The 22,001-nt window shown below is 32.0% G+C and overlaps 2 protein-coding genes across 2 annotated transcripts; both read right to left on the bottom strand.

Annotated features, from left to right (window-relative positions):
* Positions 1–17,776: 17,776 nt before the first annotated feature.
* On the bottom strand, positions 17,777–18,094 carry LOC131641532 (uncharacterized). Its single transcript, XM_058911839.1, has one exon. It carries the CDS (start codon positions 18,092–18,094, stop codon positions 17,777–17,779), a length of 318 nt encoding a protein of 105 aa, XP_058767822.1.
* A 1,623-nt stretch (positions 18,095–19,717) lies between these two features.
* Positions 19,718–21,346, bottom strand: LOC131641531 (uncharacterized). Its single transcript, XM_058911838.1, has 2 exons — positions 20,490–21,346; positions 19,718–20,213 (listed from the first exon to the last, which is right to left on the bottom strand). The coding sequence occupies exons 1-2, from the start codon at positions 21,344–21,346 to the stop codon at positions 19,718–19,720; spliced, it is 1,353 nt and encodes a 450-aa protein (XP_058767821.1).
* Positions 21,347–22,001: the final 655 nt, after the last annotated feature.

The raw sequence follows: 22,001 nt of genomic DNA, 5'->3' as shown, positions 1-22,001 counted from the left end.
GCGCCTAGAACTTTCAGAGAAAATTTGGAAAAACTTTTTGTAAAAGAAGATTGAATCCTCCTTTACTATAACTTTCAATTTATCAGGCAACATCACTTCAGGATAAATTTATAGCTGAAAATCATTTTAAATATTACTTTATTCAGTAAAAGATAATTTCTAAGGAAAAATAACTATATATTTTTAAACAAAAAAAAAGATAATTTTTAATACATGTACTTTATTATAGCTGTCTAAAATTCTCCAGTGTACCTTTTGAGAGATGGATCTATTGATAGAGTCTTAATCAAATTATTTTTTTTGTTTTTGAACACATCATTATTAAGTCCCCCGATAATAAAAAACAAGATTATGACACAGTTTTTTTAATTATATATGACATTGTTTTTCTTATAAATAAAAACTAGAATACATTGTATGTTTTTAAAGTGTATTTTTAGTTTGCGTAATATATGAATGTGTAATTGAATACACGATTTGTGACCCGCACAATGCGCGGATGTAGATTATTTTTGTTTGTTATGTATTGTAAGTTTTTACAATTGAATTATAAACATTGTACACCGCAATGATCCGTAGACATTGTTCAAGTATAGCATTGGCCTCACCAATACTTGTTATGTTTCCTCTTTTTCAACCTGTTAATATTAGCATGGGTCAGAACAATATAAGAGTTAAAAAAGAAATAAAAACATAAATTCCAAAATAGTTCAAATTAAAAGGTTAAATTGTTGCCTCATCTCATGAAAAAAAATTTCTTTCATGACAAAAAAGAAATTAAACAAAGGTGTTAAGTGTCTGTTTGTTTTAGCTTTAAAAAACAGGATTATTTCTTTGAATTTTCAAAATAAGTTTTATTAAATCATTTTTTGAAAAAATGTAGTTGTTTTTATATTTGTTATTTTCCAAATTGAAATACTTAATCTAATATCTTATAACATAAGTATACATTATTGAAGACCGAAACATTGCCGAAATAGTATTTTAAAAATCATTTTAATGAACATCTACTTGATATAACTTAAAAATTAAGTCTTTTTTAAACTTTTTATATTCAAAAAAAATTTCACTAAAATGATGAAACATCTAAAATTACATTTTAAGAATAACTATTCAAACTAAATTTTTACTTGAGCCTTTTACAAAAAGTTTCTTTGTAAATTATTTTTACACAAAATTATGTTCAACTATGAAAATAATTTTTAATAAAAGCCAAAACAAACCGGCCATAAATCCAATGACTCGAATTGGTTTTTTCCAATTTAAAAATAAGCCATAACAAAACAAATAAAAAGATCAAATTGTTAAAAACTATTGTTGAAAAAAATTTGTTGAACAAATGATATTGTGCCATGTCAATCCTCGAAAGTAATGAGAACTGAACTTTTGGAGGCAATCAAGTCGATCAACATATATTTTAGAAACAAACACTTGTTGTTGGAAACACTGCTCAATTGCCCTACAAATTTTATTTACATCTTCTCGTTCCACGTTTCCGTTGCAAATTCCTTGAATGAGAATGCCTATACAAGATTAAACTGATTATTTTGAAAATAAAAGAAAATTTTATGTGTTCCAAATTTCTATTCCTCATGAGAAACAAAAAATAAATTTGCTCATGTTTCTCAATTGTTTCAGCAACTAAAAACTGTAGACAATCACAAAACTCACATTGTAACACGCTTCATTAATATTTATCACAAGCTCTTATATCCTAACAACTATATCTCGGCATGCATATCTTTTTCTGTTCATAGTAATATTTTTCTCAGCATTTCATGAAAGAATTAAGTATAGAATTTAGTTTCACAACAGTTCATGCAACTGCATGTTTATTGTGAAGCTTTGTGAGCGTGCACTTAACTGAATCATGATCCTTAACACCATTCAACAATATTGTAGAACATACAACATAATCCTAAGAATTATGTATAATACAAATTATCTGAATTTGGAATGAACAAAATTTGGAGGACAATCAACATAATCCTCAACAACATAAATGACTCATCACAACCATTTACACTTCTTCTTATGATCCATCACATTCTCATATACTCTTTCAGAATTATGATATACAACTATTAAGCGCCTAGAACTTTCAGAGAAAATTTGGAAAAACTTTTTGTAAAAGAAGATTGAATCCTCCTTTACTATAACTTTCAATTTATCAGGCAACATCACTTCAGGATAAATTTATAGCTGAAAATCATTTTAAATATTACTTTATTCAGTAAAAGATAATTTCTAAGGAAAAATAACTATATATTTTTAAACAAAAAAAAAGATAATTTTTAATACATGTACTTTATTATAGCTGTCTAAAATTCTCCAGTGTACCTTTTGAGAGATGGATCTATTGATAGAGTCTTAATCAAATTATTTTTTTTGTTTTTGAACACATCATTATTAAGTCCCCCGATAATAAAAAACAAGATTATGACACAGTTTTTTTAATTATATATGACATTGTTTTTCTTATAAATAAAAACTAGAATACATTGTATGTTTTTAAAGTGTATTTTTAGTTTGCGTAATATATGAATGTGTAATTGAATACACGATTTGTGACCCGCACAATGCGCGGATGTAGATTATTTTTGTTTGTTATGTATTGTAAGTTTTTACAATTGAATTATAAACATTGTACACCGCAATGATCCGTAGACATTGTTCAAGTATAGCATTGGCCTCACCAATACTTGTTATGTTTCCTCTTTTTCAACCTGTTAATATTAGCATGGGTCAGAACAATATAAGAGTTAAAAAAGAAATAAAAACATAAATTCCAAAATAGTTCAAATAAAAGGTTAAATTGTTGCCTCATCTCATGAAAAAAAATTTCTTTCATGACAAAAAAGAAATTAAACAAAGGTGTTAAGTGTCTGTTTGTTTTAGCTTTAAAAAACAGGATTATTTCTTTGAATTTTCAAAATAAGTTTTATTAAATCATTTTTTGAAAAAATGTAGTTGTTTTTATATTTGTTATTTTCCAAATTGAAATACTTAATCTAATATCCTATAACATAAGTATACATTATTGAAGACCGAAACATTGCTGAAATAGTATTTTAAAAATCATTTTAATGAACATCTACTTGATATAACTTAAAAATTAAGTCTTTTTTAAACTTTTTATATTCAAAAAAAATTTCACTAAAATGATGAAACATCTAAAATTACATTTTAAGAATAACTATTCAAACTAAATTTTTACTTGATCCTTTTACAAAAAGTTTCTTTGTAAATTATTTTTACACGAAATTATGTTCAACTATGAAAATAATTTTTAATAAAAGCCAAAACAAACAGGCCATAAATCCAATGACTCGAATTGGTTTTTTCCAATTTAAAAATAAGCCATAACAAAACAAATAAAAAGATCAAATTGTTAAAAACTATTGTTGAAAAAAATTTGTTGAACAAACGAAATTGAGCCATGTCAATCCTCGAAAGTAATGAGAACTGGACTTTTGGAGGCAATCAAGTCGATCAACATATATTTTAGAAACAAACACTTGTTGTTGGAAACACTGCTCAATTGCCCTACAAATTTTATTTACATCTTCTCGTTCCACGTTTCCGTTGCAAATTCCTTGAATGAGAATGCCTATACAAGATTAAACTGATTATTTTGAAAATAAAAGAAAATTTTATGTGTTCCAAATTTCTATTCCTCATGAGAAACAAAAAATAAATTTGCTCATGTTTCTCAATTGTTTCAGCAACTAAAAACTGTAGACAATCACAAAACTCACATTGTAACACGCTTCATTAATATTTATCACAGGCTCTTATATCCTAACAACTATATCTCGGCATGCATATCTTTTTCTGTTCATAGTAATATTTTTCTCAGCATTTCATGAAAGAATTAAGTATAGAATTTAGTTTCACAACAGTTCATGCAACTGCATGTTTATTGTGAAGCTTTGTGAGCGTGCACTTAACTGAATCATAATCCTTAACACCATTCAACAAATTTGTAGAACATACAACATAATCCTAAGAATTATGTATAATACAAATTATCTGAATTTGGAATGAACAAAATTTGGAGGACAATCAACATAATCCTCAACAACATAAATGACTCATCACAACCATTTACACTTCTTCTTATGATCCATCACATTCTCATATACTCTTTCAGAATTATGATATACAACTATTAAGCGCCTAGAACTTTCAGAGAAAATTTGGAAAAACTTTTTGTAAAAGAAGATTGAATCCTCCTTTACTATAACTTTCAATTTATCAGGCAACATCACTTCAGGATAAATTTATAGCTGAAAATCATTTTAAATATTACTTTATTCAGTAAAAGATAATTTCTAAGGAAAAATAACTATATATTTTTAAACAAAAAAAAAGATAATTTTTAATACATGTACTTTATTATAGCTGTCTAAAATTCTCCAGTGTACCTTTTGAGAGATGGATCTATTGATAGAGTCTTAATCAAATTATTTTTTTTGTTTTTGAACACATCATTATTAAGTCTCCCGATAATAAAAAACAAGATTATGACACAGTTTTTTTAATTATATATGACATTGTTTTTCTTATAAATAAAAACTAGAATACATTGTATGTTTTTAAAGTGTATTTTTAGTTTGCGTAATATATGAATGTGTAATTGAATACACGATTTGTGACCCGCACAATGCGCGGATGTAGATTATTTTTGTTTGTTATGTATTGTAAGTTTTTACAATTGAATTATAAACATTGTCCACCGCAATGATCCGTAGACATTGTTCAAGTATAGCATTGGCCTCACCAATACTTGTTATGTTTCCTCTTTTTCAACCTGTTAATATTAGCATGGGTCAGAACAATATAAGAGTTAAAAAAGAAATAAAAACAGAAATTCCAAAATAGTTCAAAGAAAAGGTTAAATTGTTGCCTCATCTCATGAAAAAAAAATTCTTTCATGACAAAAAAGAAATTAAACAAAGGTGTTAAGTGTCTGTTTGTTTTAGCTTTAAAAAACAGGATTATTTCTTTGAATTTTCAAAATAAGTTTTATTAAATCATTTTTTGAAAAAATGTAGTTGTTTTTATATTTGTTTTTTTCCAAATTGAAATACTTAATCTAATATCCTATAACATAAGTATACATTATTGAAGACCGAAACATTGCTGAAATAGTATTTTAAAAATCATTTTAATGAACATCTACATGATATAACTTAAAAATTAAGTCTTTTTTAAACTTTTTATATTCAAAAAAAATTTCAGTAAAATGATGAAACATCTAAAATTACATTTTAAGAATAACTATTCAAACTAAATTTTTACTTGAACCTTTTACAAAAAGTTTCTTTGTAAATTATTTTTACACGAAATTATGTTCAACTATGAAAATAATTTTTAATAAAAGCCAAAACAAACAGGCCATAAATCCAATGACTCGAATTGGTTTTTTCCAATTTAAAAATAAGCCATAACAAAACAAATAAAAAGATCAAATTGTTAAAAACTATTGTTGAAAAAAACTTGTTGAACAAACGAAATTGAGCCATGTCAATCCTCGAAAGTAATGAGAACTGGACTTTTGGAGGCAATCAAGTCGATCAACATATATTTTAGAAACAAACACTTGTTGTTGGAAACACTGCTCAATTGCCCTACAAATTTTATTTACATCTTCTCGTTCCACGTTTCCGTTGCAAATTCCTTGAATGAGAATGCCTATACAAGATTAAACTGATTATTTTGAAAATAAAAGAAAATTTTATGTGTTCCAAATTTCTATTCCTCATGAGAAACAAAAAATAAATTTGCTCATGTTTCTCAATTGTTTCAGCAACTAAAAACTGTAGACAATCACAAAACTCACATTGTAACACGCTTCATTAATATTTATCACAGGCTCTTATATCCTAACAACTATATCTCGGCATGCATATCTTTTTCTGTTCATAGTAATATTTTTCTCAGCATTTCATGAAAGAATTAAGTATAGAATTTAGTTTCACAACAGTTCATGCAACTGCATGTTTATTGTGAAGCTTTGTGAGCGTGCACTTAACTGAATCATAATCCTTAACACCATTCAACAAATTTGTAGAACATAGAACATAATCCTAAGAATTATGTATAATACAAATTATCTGAATTTGGAATGAACAAAATTTGGAGGACAATCAACATAATCCTCAACAACATAAATGACTCATCACAACCATTTACACTTCTTCTTATGATCCATCACATTCTCATATACTCTTTCAGAATTATGATATACAACTATTAAGCGCCTAGAACTTTCAGAGAAAATTTGGAAAAACTTTTTGTAAAAGAAGATTGAATTCTCCTTTACTATAACTTTCAATTTATCAGGCAACATCACTTCAGGATAAATTTATAGCTGAAAATCATTTTAAATATTACTTTATTCAGTAAAAGATAATTTCTAAGGAAAAATAACTATATATTTTTAAACAAAAAAAAAGATAATTTTTAATACATGTACTTTATTATAGCTGTCTAAAATTCTCCAGTGTACCTTTTGAGAGATGGATCTATTGATAGAGTCTTAATCAAATTATTTTTTTTGTTTTTGAACACATCATTATTAAGTCCCCCGATAATAAAAAACAAGATTATGACACAGTTTTTTTAATTATATATGACATTGTTTTTCTTATAAATAAAAACTAGAATACATTGTATGTTTTTAAAGTGTATTTTTAGTTTGCGTAATATATGAATGTGTAATTGAATACACGATTTGTGACCCGCACAATGCGCGGATGTAGATTATTTTTGTTTGTTATGTATTGTAAGTTTTTACAATTGAATTATAAACATTGTACACCGCAATGATCCGTAGACATTGTTCAAGTATAGCATTGGCCTCACCAATACTTGTTATGTTTCCTCTTTTTCAACCTGTTAATATTAGCATGGGTCAGAACAATATAAGAGTTAAAAAAGAAATAAAAACATAAATTCCAAAATAGTTCAAATTAAAAGGTTAAATTGTTGCCTCATCTCATGAAAAAAAATTTCTTTCATGACAAAAAAGAAATTAAACAAAGGTGTTAAGTGTCTGTTTGTTTTAGCTTTAAAAAACAGGATTATTTCTTTGAATTTTCAAAATAAGTTTTATTAAATCATTTTTTGAAAAAATGTAGTTGTTTTTATATTTGTTATTTTCCAAATTGAAATACTTAATCTAATATCTTATAACATAAGTATACATTATTGAAGACCGAAACATTGCCGAAATAGTATTTTAAAAATCATTTTAATGAACATCTACTTGATATAACTTAAAAATTAAGTCTTTTTTAAACTTTTTATATTCAAAAAAAATTTCACTAAAATGATGAAACATCTAAAATTACATTTTAAGAATAACTATTCAAACTAAATTTTTACTTGAGCCTTTTACAAAAAGTTTCTTTGTAAATTATTTTTACACAAAATTATGTTCAACTATGAAAATAATTTTTAATAAAAGCCAAAACAAACCGGCCATAAATCCAATGACTCGAATTGGTTTTTTCCAATTTAAAAATAAGCCATAACAAAACAAATAAAAAGATCAAATTGTTAAAAACTATTGTTGAAAAAAATTTGTTGAACAAACGAAATTGTGCCATGTCAATCCTCGAAAGTAATGAGAACTGAACTTTTGGAGGCAATCAAGTCGATCAACATATATTTTAGAAACAAACACTTGTTGTTGGAAACACTGCTCAATTGCCCTACAAATTTTATTTACATCTTCTCGTTCCACGTTTCCGTTGCAAATTCCTTGAATGAGAATGCCTATACAAGATTAAACTGATTATTTTGAAAATAAAAGAAAATTTTATGTGTTCCAAATTTCTATTCCTCATGAGAAACAAAAAATAAATTTGCTCATGTTTCTCAATTGTTTCAGCAACTAAAAACTGTAGACAATCACAAAACTCACATTGTAACACGCTTCATTAATATTTATCACAAGCTCTTATATCCTAACAACTATATCTCGACATGCATATCTTTTTCTGTTCATAGTAATATTTTTCTCAGCATTTCATGAAAGAATTAAGTATAGAATTTAGTTTCACAACAGTTCATGCAACTGCATGTTTATTGTGAAGCTTTGTGAGCGTGCACTTAACTGAATCATAATCCTTAACACCATTCAACAATTTTGTAGAACATACAACATAATCCTAAGAATTATGTATAATACAAATTATCTGAATTTGGAATGAACAAAATTTGGAGGACAATCAACATAATCCTCAACAACATAAATGACTCATCACAACCATTTACACTTCTTCTTATGATCCATCACATTCTCATATACTCTTTCAGAATTATGATATACAACTATTAAGCGCCTAGAACTTTCAGAGAAAATTTGGAAAAACTTTTTGTAAAAGAAGATTGAATCCTCCTTTACTATAACTTTCAATTTATCAGGCAACATCACTTCTGGATAAATTTATAGCTGAAAATCATTTTAAATATTACTTTATTCAGTAAAAGATAATTTCTAAGGAAAAATAACTATATATTTTTAAACAAAAAAAAAGATAATTTTTAATACATGTACTTTATTATAGCTGTCTAAAATTCTCCAGTGTACCTTTTGAGAGATGGATCTATTGATAGAGTCTTAATCAAATTATTTTTTTTGTTTTTGAACACATCATTATTAAGTCTCCCGATAATAAAAAACAAGATTATGACACAGTTTTTTTAATTATATATGACATTGTTTTTCTTATAAATAAAAACTAGAATACATTGTATGTTTTTAAAGTGTATTTTTAGTTTGCGTAATATATGAATGTGTAATTGAATACACGATTTGTGACCCGCACAATGCGCGGATGTAGATTATTTTTGTTTGTTATGTATTGTAAGTTTTTACAATTGAATTATAAACATTGTACACCGCAATGATCCGTAGACATTGTTCAAGTATAGCATTGGCCTCACCAATACTTGTTATGTTTCCTCTTTTTCAACCTGTTAATATTAGCATGGGTCAGAACAATATAAGAGTTAAAAAAGAAATAAAAACAGAAATTCCAAAATAGTTCAAATAAAAGGTTAAATTGTTGCCTCATCTCATGAAAAAAAATTTCTTTCATGACAAAAAAGAAATTAAACAAAGGTGTTAAGTGTCTGTTTGTTTTAGCTTTAAAAAACAGGATTATTTCTTTGAATTTTCAAAATAAGTTTTATTAAATCATTTTTTGAAAAAATGTAGTTGTTTTTATATTTGTTTTTTTCCAAATTGAAATACTTAATCTAATATCCTATAACATAAGTATACATTATTGAAGACCGAAACATTGCTGAAATAGTATTTTAAAAATCATTTTAATGAACATCTACTTGATATAACTTAAAAATTAAGTCTTTTTTAAACTTTTTATATTCAAAAAAAATTTCAGTAAAATGATGAAACATCTAAAATTACATTTTAAGAATAACTATTCAAACTAAATTTTTACTTGAACCTTTTACAAAAAGTTTCTTTGTAAATTATTTTTACACGAAATTATGTTCAACTATGAAAATAATTTTTAATAAAAGCCAAAACAAACAGGCCATAAATCCAATGACTCGAATTGGTTTTTTCCAATTTAAAAATAAGCCATAACAAAACAAATAAAAAGATCAAATTGTTAAAAACTATTGTTGAAAAAAACTTGTTGAACAAACGAAATTGAGCCATGTCAATCCTCGAAAGTAATGAGAACTGGACTTTTGGAGGCAATCAAGTCGATCAACATATATTTTAGAAACAAACACTTGTTGTTGGAAACACTGCTCAATTGCCCTACAAATTTTATTTACATCTTCTCGTTCCACGTTTCCGTTGCAAATTCCTTGAATGAGAATGCCTATACAAGATTAAACTGATTATTTTGAAAATAAAAGAAAATTTTATGTGTTCCAAATTTCTATTCCTCATGAGAAACAAAAAATAAATTTGCTCATGTTTCTCAATTGTTTCAGCAACTAAAAACTGTAGACAATCACAAAACTCACATTGTAACACGCTTCATTAATATTTATCACAAGCTCTTATATCCTAACAACTATATCTCGGCATGCATATCTTTTTCTGTTCATAGTAATATTTTTCTCCTTCCATTTCCAAACGTGATTAGTTCTAATGACAAATAGTAAATATAATTATAATTTATAAGTGGATTACGTTTCAACGAGTTTTTTTTGAGTAAAATTAGTCATATCCTCAAAGGACAAAGTTTTTAGATGATTCGACACACAATACAAATATATGCAATGTTTTCTATTGACATGGGCATATACGCAGGGCACTCACATACATACTTTAAAATAGAAGATGCCCACATACATGCTTCAAAACGGCATGCCATGAAAAAATTTAGTTTCACTACAGTCCATGTAACTGCATGTTTATTATGAAGTGTTGTGAGCATGCACTTAACAGAATCATAATCCTTAACACCATTCAAACAAATTTGTAGAACATACAACATAATCCTAAGTATTATGTATTATTCAAATGATCTGAATTTAGAATTAAAAAAATTTGGAGGACATTTAACATAATTTTCAACAACATAAATGATTCATCACCACGATTTACACTTCTTCTTATTATTCACCATTGTCTCATATACTCTTTCAGAATTCTGATGTACAACAATTAAGCGCCTACAACTTGCAGAGGAAATTTGGAAAAACTTTTTGTAAAAGAGGATTGAATCCTCCTTTACTATAACTTTCAATTTATTAGGAAACATCACGTCAGTATGAAATTGCGGCTGAAAATCATTTTAGATATTACTTTATTCCGTAAAACGTAATTTCTAAGCAAAAAATAACAATCACAAAACTCACATTGTAACACGATTCATTAATATTTATCACAGGCTCTTAAATCCTAACAGTTATATCTCGGCATGCATATCTTTTTCCGTTCATATGAATATATTTCTTAGCTGTTCATGAAAGAATTAAGTGTAGAATTTAGTTTCACAGCAGTTCATGCAACTGCATGTTCATTATGAAGTTTTGTGAGCTTGCACTCAACTGAATCATAATCCTTAACACCACTCAACAAATTTATAGAACATACAACATAATCCTAAGAACTATGTATAATTCAAATGATCTGAATTTGGAATGAACAAAATTTGGAGGACAATCAACATAATCCTCAACAACATAAATGACTCATCACAACCGTTTACACTTCTTCTTATGATCCATCACAGTCTCATATACTCTTTCAGAATTATGATATACAACTATTAAGCGCCTACAACATTCAGAGAAAATTTGGAAAAACTTTTTGTAAATGAAGATTGAATCCTCCTTTACTTTCAATATATCAGGCAACATCACTTCAGGATGAATTTGTAGCTGAAAATCATTTTAAATATTACTTTATTTAATAAAAGATAATTTCTAAGCAAAAAATAACTATTTCTAAACAAAAAAAAAAGATAATTTTTTATACTTGTGCTTTATTATAGCTGTCCAAATTAATAAAGTCTTTATTATAGCTGTCTCTTTTGAGAGATGGATCTATTGATAAAGTCTTTATCAAATTAATTTTTTTGTTTTTGAACACTTCACTGTCTATGTCTCTTGATAATAAAAAACAAGATTATGACACAGTTTTTTTTATTATATATGACATTGTTTTTCTTATAAATAAAAACTAGAATACATTGTATGTTTTTAAAGTGTATTTATAGTTTGCATAATATATGAATCTGTAAATGAATACCCGATTTGTGACCAGCACAATGCGCGAATGTAGATTATTTTTATTTGTTACGTATTGTAAGTTTTTACAATTGAATTATAAACATTGTACACCGCAATGATCCGTAGACGTTGTTCAAGTATAACATTGGCCTCACCAATACTTCTTATGTTTCCTCTTTTTCAACCTGTTAAAATAAGCATGGGTTAGAACAAAATAATTAAGTATTGTGACACGCTTCATTAATATTTATCTCAGGTTCTTAAATCCTAACAACTATATCACGACATGCATATCTTTTTCCATTCATAGTAATATTTTTCTCCTTCCATTTCAAAAAGTGACTAGTTCTAATGAAAAATTATAAATATAATTATAATTCGTAAGTGGATTACGTTTCAACGAGTTTTTTTGAGTAAAATTTGTCATATCCTCAAAGGACAAAGTTTTTAGATGATTCGACACACAATACAAAAAATATGCATTTTTTCTATTAGCATGGGCATATCACCAGGCACTCATATACATACTTTAAATTAAACAGAAGATGCCCATATACATGCTTCATAACGACAAGCCATGAAAGAATTAAGTATAGAATTTAGTTTCACAGCAGTTCATGCAACTGCATCTTTATTGTGAAGCTTTGTTAGCGTTCACTTAACTGAATCATAATCCTTCACACCATTCAACAAATTTGTAGAACATACAACATAATCCTAAGAATCATTTATTATAAAAATGATCTGAACTTAGAATTAACAAATTTTGAAGGACATTCAACATGATCCTCAACAACATAAATGATTATTCACCACCATTTACACTTCTTCTTATAGTCCATCACAGTCTCATATACTCCTTCAGAATTCAGATATACAACCATTAAGCTCCTACAACTTGTAGAGGAAATTTGGAAAAACTTTTTGTAAAAGAAGATTGAATCCTCCTTTACTATAAGTTTCTATTTATTAGGCAACATCATTTCAGGATGAATTTGTATCTGAAAATCGTATTAAATATTACATTATTCAATAAAAGATAATTTCTATGCAAAAAATAACAATTTTTAAACAAAAAAAAAGATAATTTTAAATACATGTACTTTATTATAGCTGTCTAAATTCTCCAGTTTCCTTTTTGAAAGAAGGATCCATTGATAAAGTCTTTATCAAATTAATTTTTTTTGTTGATTTTGAACACTCCATTGTCTAAGTCTCCTTATAATAAACACCCTGATTATGACACTGTTTTTTTATAATATATGACATTGTTTATCTTATAAATAAAAACTTGAATACATTGTATGTTTTTAAAGTGTATTTATAGTTTGCGTAATATATGAATGTGTAAATGAATATACGATTTGTGACCCGCGTAATGCGCCGATGTAGATTATTTTATTTGTTATGTATTGTAAGTTTTTAGAATTAAATTATGAACATTGTACACCACAATGATCCGTAGACATTGTTCAAGTATAACACTGTCCTCACCAATACTTCGTATGTTTCCTCTTTTTTAACCTGTTAAAATAAGCATGGGTTGAGAACAATATAAGAGTTAAAATAGAAAAAAACATAAATTCCAAAATAGTTCACATTAAAAAGTTAAGTTGTTACCTCATCTCATGAAAAAATGTTTTTCTTTCATGACTAAAAAGAAATTCAATAAAGGTGTTAAGGGTCTGTTTGTTTTAGCTTTAAAACACATGATTGTTTCTTTGAGTTTTCAAAAATAAATTTTATTAAATCATTTTTTGAAGGAAATGAAGTTTTTTTATATTTGTTTTTTCTAAATTGAAATAATTAATCTAATATCCTATAACATGAGCATACATTATTGAAGACTGAAACATTGCCGAAATCGCAGTTTTTTCAAAAAGTTATATTTTAAAAATCTTTTTAATGAACATCTATATGATATAACTTAAAAATTAAGTCGTTTTTTGAACTTTTGTATTCAAACAAAAATTTCACTAAAATGATGAAACATCTAAAATTACATTTTCAGAATAACTTTTCAAACTAAATTTTTACTTGAACCTTTTACAAAAACTTTCTTTGTAAATTATTTTTACACAAAATTATGTTAAACAATAAAAATAATTTAAAAAAAAAAAGCCAAAACAAACGGGCCATAAATCCAATACTTCGAATTTATTTTTTCCAATTTAAAAATAAGCCATATCAAAACAAATAAAAAGATCAAATTGTTAAAAACTATTGTTGAAAACAAATTTGTTGAACTTACCATCCTTTTGCAAGAATTTTCCCTTAACGGCCAAACCTTCACCAACAGTTGAAGGTTTATGCTGCTTTCGTTTGTTCAAGTCCTTAGAATACAGGGCTGATTGAACTTCTTCAAAGGTCAGGGACTCCCTTCCATACAGGAGAGTTTCTTTGAAGCGAGCATGTGAACGAGGCAAAGCGCACAATAGTAACAGCGCTTGATCTTCATCATCGATCTTCACATCAATATTTTCAAGATCAAGAATCAGCTTGTTGAACATATCCAACTGCTCAGCCAACACTTTGTCTTCAATCATCTTGAATGAATACAAAGCTTGCTTCAGGTATAGTCGATTTACCAGCGATTTGGTCATGTACAAACTTTCAAGTTTCATCCATAACCCTGATGTCGTCATCTCCTTTGATACCTTCCGAAGAACCTTATCACCAAGGCTCAACAAAATTGCGTTGTGTGCTTTCTCGATCATAGTCGTCTTCTCCACTGCCGTTAATTCAGCATTCATGGCTTCCTCTCCCTTTAACGCTTCCAAGCAACCCTGCTGAACCAGTAGGGCTTTCATCTTTAAGCACCACAAACCGAAATCATTCACTCCGATGAACTTTTCAATCTCATACTTAGTTGAAGGCATCTTCTCCACGCTTACCGCACCAATTTGTTGTGAATTCAATGCCAAGAACAAAGTATAAAACAAGGGATGAATAAAGAACAAGGAAGAAGAAGAACAAAGAATTAGTTATAACTGCTATTCTTTTACTTTCTCTTAGAGAACAAGATGACAAGTTTACAAGAATAACAAATAACCTCTCTCACCCTAAATTGGGATTTGCTGTGTTGCAATGATGAGAGACTATTATGTTATTTATAATAAAACCTAACATACTAACTAATGGGCTTTTTCCACAAGGCCCATTACGCAAGCCAACTTAATAAACAAGCTAACTTAACAAATTAGGGTTCAAATACTAAACCTAATTTAACATGCTAACAACCCTAGCATCTTCGACACAAGCATGTGAACAACCTTCAACTTCATGCTTAATCCTGTCGAACCAAGAAGCTACCCTTCGACCATGCTAGAGTTCGATCCAATATCTCACAAAAATCAATTTAAATATTATTTTATTCAATAAAAGATAATTTCTATGCAAAAAATAACATTTTTTAAACAAAAAATAATAATTTTAAATACATGTACTTTATTATAATTGTCCAAAATTCACCAGTTTCCTCTTCGAGAGAAGGATCCATTGATAAAGTCTTTATCAAATTATTATTTTTTTGTTGTTTTTGAACACTTCAATGTCTAAGTCCCCCTATAATAAACACCATGATTATGACACTATTTTTTTATAATATATGACATTGTTTATCTTATAAATAAAAACTTTAATACATTGTATGTTTTTAAAGTGTATTTATAGTTTGCGTAATATATGAATGTATAAATGAATACTCGATTTGTGACCCGCGCAATGCGCGGATGTCGATTATTTTATTTGTTATGTATTATAACTTTTTACAATTGAATTATAAACATTGTACACCGCAATGATCCGTAGACGTTGTTCAAGTATAACATTGTTGTAACACCCCATACATACATTGGCTAGGATATACGTATATGGCGTTAAAATGGTACTCGAAAATCATAAACATAAGCAGCGGAATAGATAATGTATAAATACAAGTACAAAAGCCCAAACTGTCATGGCCAAAATACATGAGTTCCCAACAAGTACTAATACATATCCATGGTACAAAAGATGGAGATACAAAAGATCATAAACTACGACAGAACACATCGCCAAGAAACATCAACTCGAAGCTAAGCTATCTTACCCTTGCCTCGATCCTGCCTCGAACCACCTGTGAAAAGAATAATTGGAATGGGGTGAGATTACTAAATCTCAAGGAGTCTCCCTATCTTACGGGTTCACTCGGTTCTACAAGGAACATGCAATCAGCGGATTCACCGAGAATCCGGGTTACCTCACGGCTAGGTACAAGTACAAACAAGGTACGCCACCATTGGGAGTCCCATAACTATCCAATATGGCCACAAAGATAATCACATAGTCAAAACCACCGTATGCAAAACCGTACCCATGTACGAGGAATCCAGGAGTAAGTTACAGCCCGCTCATTAGGCTACGCAATCCACACCCTCGGTGAGTTACACCCGTACATCACATCAAGAGACTTGCACATGCACACCGCAAGACAAATCGAATTTACTTCCTAAATGGATTCCATCCGAGATGAGTTACAGCGGCAACGTTGCCTAAGTGGCGCCCGACCCCATCTTTGTCTATACGCCGATGTGTTAACGGCTAGTGCAAATACGCCATCTTGATAATACGAGCCCACCGGGCGAAAGCCTAGTGATCTTGCCTACATGGCATCACTAGAGGTGAATCGAAGGTAATATTTCCTACATGGCATTACCTCTCCACCATACCAAGCACGCAGATGTGTTAACGGCTAGTGGAGAAACGCCCTATAAGACCTCCACATGCACATCGCAATGATAGCTCAGGTGTGTAGAACATACCGAGAACGCCAATGTGTTAACGGCTAGTGGAGAAACGCCCTTGAAGACCTCCACATGCACATTGCAACGGTATTTAGTGTTCTATGCGATTTATCCCCTAATAGCCTAGGCCCACTCCAATTCAAGCATACCACAAACACAATCAAGCCACATAGGCAAAGCATCTCCAAACGTTCAACCGGAACGAACGAGAATAACAATGATCACCTCATAACACAACAACAATTGCATATCTCAAATATACATGCATACAAGTAAGATGGTGATCATATCATAGTCTCATACACTTAAAACATGTACCAGCATATCATACAAGTCGAAAGAGGCCTTCGATTCTGATACGAAGCGAAACTGCACTCATATGGGAGAATTATCAATTGTGTATCAGACTAGTTCGCTACAGCGAACTTCTGTTCGCTACAGCGAACTCAAACAAAAGCAAACTTTCTTCAAATCCAGGTCAGTTCGCTACAGCGAACTCCCAACGAAGCCCCGATTCCCTGCAGCGAAGGAAAGTTCGCTACAGCGAATAAATCAATTCAACTCCCAGGTTTATTCGCTACACAGTTCGCTACAGCGAACCATTCGCTACAGCGAATGAAAGTTTGCTGCAGCGAACTCTGCAAAATCAGCAAAAATGCATAACGCATTTGGGGTCCCCAAGCCCCAAATTTCTACATGCAGCCATGGATGATCAAATAACAAGCTGTAGTAAACATACATATACTCATTATTACTAGGATGAAAGGTTAAACATGCAATTTGTAAGATCATTGAACATTTACTCTCAAAAACCCTTAACCCCAAATATGGCATAAACCCCATAGAATACCCCATGGTCTCTATCTATGAGAGTCACCTGACTAAGCTGAAGATGAAGCTGCGAAAATCAGAAGAAGATGAAGGATATTGCTGAATCAAAGGAGCATGCAAGGTAGAAGATGAAGTTGTGATATGGGTCTTCCTCTCCTTCCTTCTTGTTTCACGTTTCTTCCTCCTCTACTCTCCACAATTCTGTTTTATTCACAAAATGGAATGAGTCTCTACCCAAACACTCCCTTAAGCCTTAGTTATTGGATGAAAAGACCAAAACAACCCCCAACTAGATTCTATTTACTATGATGCCACTTAGTTATATCTCAACTAAATGCAATTTCTTATTAGTAAATCTCTTGAAATAAAATTAGGATATTACATTCTCCCCCCCTTAAATAGAATTCGTCCTCGAATTCGAAAACTTACCAGTATAAGTGAGGATACAACCTCCGCATCTCTGATTCGAGCTCCCAAGTTGCTTCGTCAGGACGCGACTCTTCCCACAACACCTTGACAAGAGGTATCTCCTTGCTTCTCAAAGACTTACTAGCATACTCCAGAATACGACACGGTTGCAGTTGGAAAGAAAGATCTGGTTCCACTTCAATCGTATATGGTAGAATAGGATGAAACGAGTCCGGCACAAACTTCCGTAGCTGAGATACGTGGAATACGTCATGCAGTCCTGATAGTGAAGGAGGCAACACTAACTGGTATGCGACTTCACCTATCCGTCTCATGATCTGATAGGGTCCTACGTATCTCGGGCTAAGCTTGCGTGTTTTGAATGGTCCTTTCAACCTCAACCTCGGAGTCACCTTTAAGAATACATGATCTCCTACGTCAAATTCCAAGGGTCTTCTCCGCTTATCCACATAACTCTTCTATCGATCTTGGGCTTGTTTCATCTTGTCTCGGATCATTTTAACCTTCCCCGTGGTTTCTTGAATTATCTCCGGTCCAAGAATTCCTTTCTCACCAACTTCAGACCAACACAACGGTGATCGACACTTCCTTCCATACAAGGCTTCGTATGGGGCCATACCGATAGTCGCATGATAATTGTTGTTATATGCAAATTCTATCAAAGGTAAGTTATCTTTCCAACTTCCACCAATTTCCAAGATACATGCCCTCAGCATATCCTCAATAGTCTGAATAGTCCTTTCTGTTTGTCCATCTGTCTGAGGGTGGTTAGAAGTGCTCAAGTTCGAATTTGTCCCCATCTCTTGATGAAAAGTTTTCCAAAATCGGGAAGTAAACTTCGGATCTCTATCCGACACAATGCTAGAAGGTACACCGTGCAATCTCACAATCTCCACTACAAAAAGACTCGCAAGGTGAGAAACCTTGTGAGTCGTCTTAACCGGTAAGAAATGCGCGGACTTAGTCAAACGGTCCACTATCACCCATATCGAGTCATGGCCACCTAAGGCTCGAGGTAGTCCCACAATGAAGTCCATTGATATACTGTCCCACTTCCAAACAGGAATATCCAATGGTTGCAACATACCCCCGGGCCTTTGGTGCTCTATCTTCACTTGTAGACAAATCATGCACTGTTCTACATAATCAGCCACATCTCTCTTCATACCAGGCCACCAAAAATTCCCTTTTAAGTCTTGACACATCTTGGTCGATCGGGGATGGATGGTGAATTTGCTCTTATGAGCCTCGTCCAGAATTAACCTCCTTAACTCTGCGTCACTTTGCACACACATCCTTCGTCCAAAAAGAATGAGTCCATCAGATGTACGAACAAAATCTGGAATGTTTGCTTTAGCCTGCAATTCTACATCATTCCACTGTGCTTGACGGATCCTTTCCCGCAACTCATTCTCAATACACAAGTTACTAATCAACACACCCGTTGGTGCCCATTCAAATTGTAAATCCTGATTTCTGAACTTCTCCATAAGGCCAAACTCTAACATCATCAGTTCTGCAACTTTAATCTCCTTTCTACTCAAGGCATCCGCTACCTTATTAGCTTTACCAGGATGGTACATCAAATCAAAATCAAAGTCCTTCAAGTACTCCATCCATCTCCTCTGACGCATGTTAAGTTCCTTCTGATCAGAGAGGTACTTCAAACTCTTATGATCGCTAAACATCTCAAAGTGAACTCCATACAAATAATGTCGCCACACCTTGAGTGCGAACACAATTGCAGCGAGTTCAAGGTCATGAGTAGGATAATTCTCTTCATGAGATCTCAACTGTCTAGATGCATAAGCTACGACCTGTCCATCTTGCATCAACACTCCACCCTAGCCTTTCTTAGAAGCATCACAGAACACTTCGTAAGATCGGTTTGGATCTGGGATTACCAACACTGGAGCAGTAGTCAGTTTCTCCTTGAGCTACTGAAAACTCTTCTCACATTCTGAATTCCATTCGAAGGAAACTTCCTTCCTTGTAAGTCTGGTCAAAGGTAACGCCAACTTGGAAAAGCCCATGATAAACCTCCGATAGTAACCTGCCAAGCCTAGGAAACTACGGACCTCAGTTGCATTCTTGGGTCGTTCCCAATTTATCACTGCTTCTACCTTTGAAGGGTCTACAGCTGCGCCGCCGCCAGATATGACATGTCCAAGAAACTTGACTTCGGACATCCAGAACTCACAATTACTAAACTTCGCAAACAACTGCTTTTCTCTAAGAACCGACAACACAATCCTCAAATGCTCCATGTGTTCTTCAATAGTCCGAGAGTAGATCAAGATGTCATCTATGAAGATTACCACAAACTGGTCCAAATATGGTTGGAACACTCGGTTCATGTAATCCATAAAGACAGAAGGAGCATTGGTTACCCCGAATGGCATAACCAAGAACTCATAATGACCGTATCTCGTCCTAAAAGCAGTTTTAGATACATCCGAACTCTTAACCCGAATATGATGATATCCCGACCTGAGGTCAATCTTCGAGAACACACAGGCTCCTTTCAATTGATCCAGGAGGTCATCAATCCGCGGTAGAGGATACTTGTTCTTTATGGTTACCTTGTTCAACTGACGATAGTCGATGCACAAATGCATACTACCATCCTTCTTCTTTACCAACAAAACTGGGGCTCCCCATGGAGAAACACTAGGACGAATGAAGTGTTTCGCCAACAACTCTTCTAACTGACTCTTTAAATCTCTTAGCTCTGCAGGAGACATTCGATAAGGGGCAATCGAAACTGGAGCAGTACCCGGAACAAGATCAATAGATAATTCAACTTCCCTTTCTGGCGGAAGAGAAGTAACATCCTTAGGAAATACATCGGAAAATTCACACACAACCGGAATCTCCAATACACTGTTCTTGTCCTTGGAGTCCGACGTAAGAACCAAAAGGAAAGACTTCTCTTGAGTAAAAAGGTAATTGATCGTGTTAATCGTACCTTCAAGAAGATGTTCAATGGCATCGGTTGATGTAGTCTCCTCAGCAGGAATGAAGATAGCCTTCTCTTTACAACCGATGTACACCGAGTTAGCTGACAACCAGTCCGTTCCCAGCACTACATCGATCTTCTTAAGCGGTAGACAAATAAGGTCAATCAGGAATCTACGACCATTGAAGGTAATAGAACACTCCCTACAAATTTCCCGAGCTTCTACTACATCGTCCGTAGCCGACGAGATAATCATAGGATTAGGAAGAAGACTCGTCTCAAAACCAAGCCTCCGCACATAAGGATAAGAAATAAAAGAATGTGTTGCTCCACAATCGACTAGCACAAACAAGGGCTGATCATTAACATAACACGTACCAGCAACAAGGTTAGTGTTTCCTTGGGCATTCCTAGCGTCCAAGGTGTAAACACGACCTCTAGTCTTCTCGAGAGCATTCGGGGCAGTACATTCCCTCGCGTAATGCCCTGGCTGGTCACAACGGTAACATCTCCCAGAGTCTGGCTTGCAATTCCCAAAGTGGTTCGCCTTGCATCTACCACATCGGGGAGGCTGAGTAGAGCGATCTCCAAAAACCTGTTTCTTCATAGCTGGAGAATTGCGGGGTTTCAATTGTTGTCCCGACCTTCCTTGTTCCCTACGAACCGGCTTGTTCTGCTCTCTCTCTCTCTTTCTTCCGGAACCCTCTTCAATGTGTTCTCAGCAACATAGCATTGCCTCAAACACTCAGCATATGTGGTAAACTCCCTTTGAGACACACTATGTACAATATTAGCATTCAGCCCCATGAGGAACTGATCAATCTTCCAAAACTCATCTGGTGCATAGGCGGCTTGTCTAGAATAGGCAGCCATGTCTTCGAATTTCTCCGCATACTCAGACACTGACATGGTGCCTTGCTTGAAAGATTGAAATTCACGCTCCTTCAAAGCACGCACACTGTTGGGATAGTACTTCTCCAAGAAAGCTGTCTTAAAATGTTGCCAATCCTTTGGAATTCCTTGATTAGTGAAATACGTGGATTCCGTATTCCACCATCTACCTGCCGGTCCCTTCATTTTCTGAGCAGCAAAGATCACCTTCTATTCCTCTGTACGCTGAATAGCCTGGAATATCATCTCCATAGCATATAGCCAGTCATAAGCAATCACGGGATCTAAGCCACCCAAGAACTCTGGCGGATCCATCCGAAAGAAGGCAAGAAAATCAGGCCCTGCTGCAGCCTGAGGAGTAGGAGCAGGAG

Source organism: Vicia villosa, unplaced genomic scaffold, assembly GCF_029867415.1.
Source record: "Vicia villosa cultivar HV-30 ecotype Madison, WI unplaced genomic scaffold, Vvil1.0 ctg.003808F_1_1, whole genome shotgun sequence".
NCBI lineage: Eukaryota > Viridiplantae > Streptophyta > Magnoliopsida > Fabales > Fabaceae > Vicia > Vicia villosa.
The sequence above is the reverse complement of the archived record's forward strand: the minus strand, read 5'-3'. Positions and strand labels throughout refer to the sequence as shown.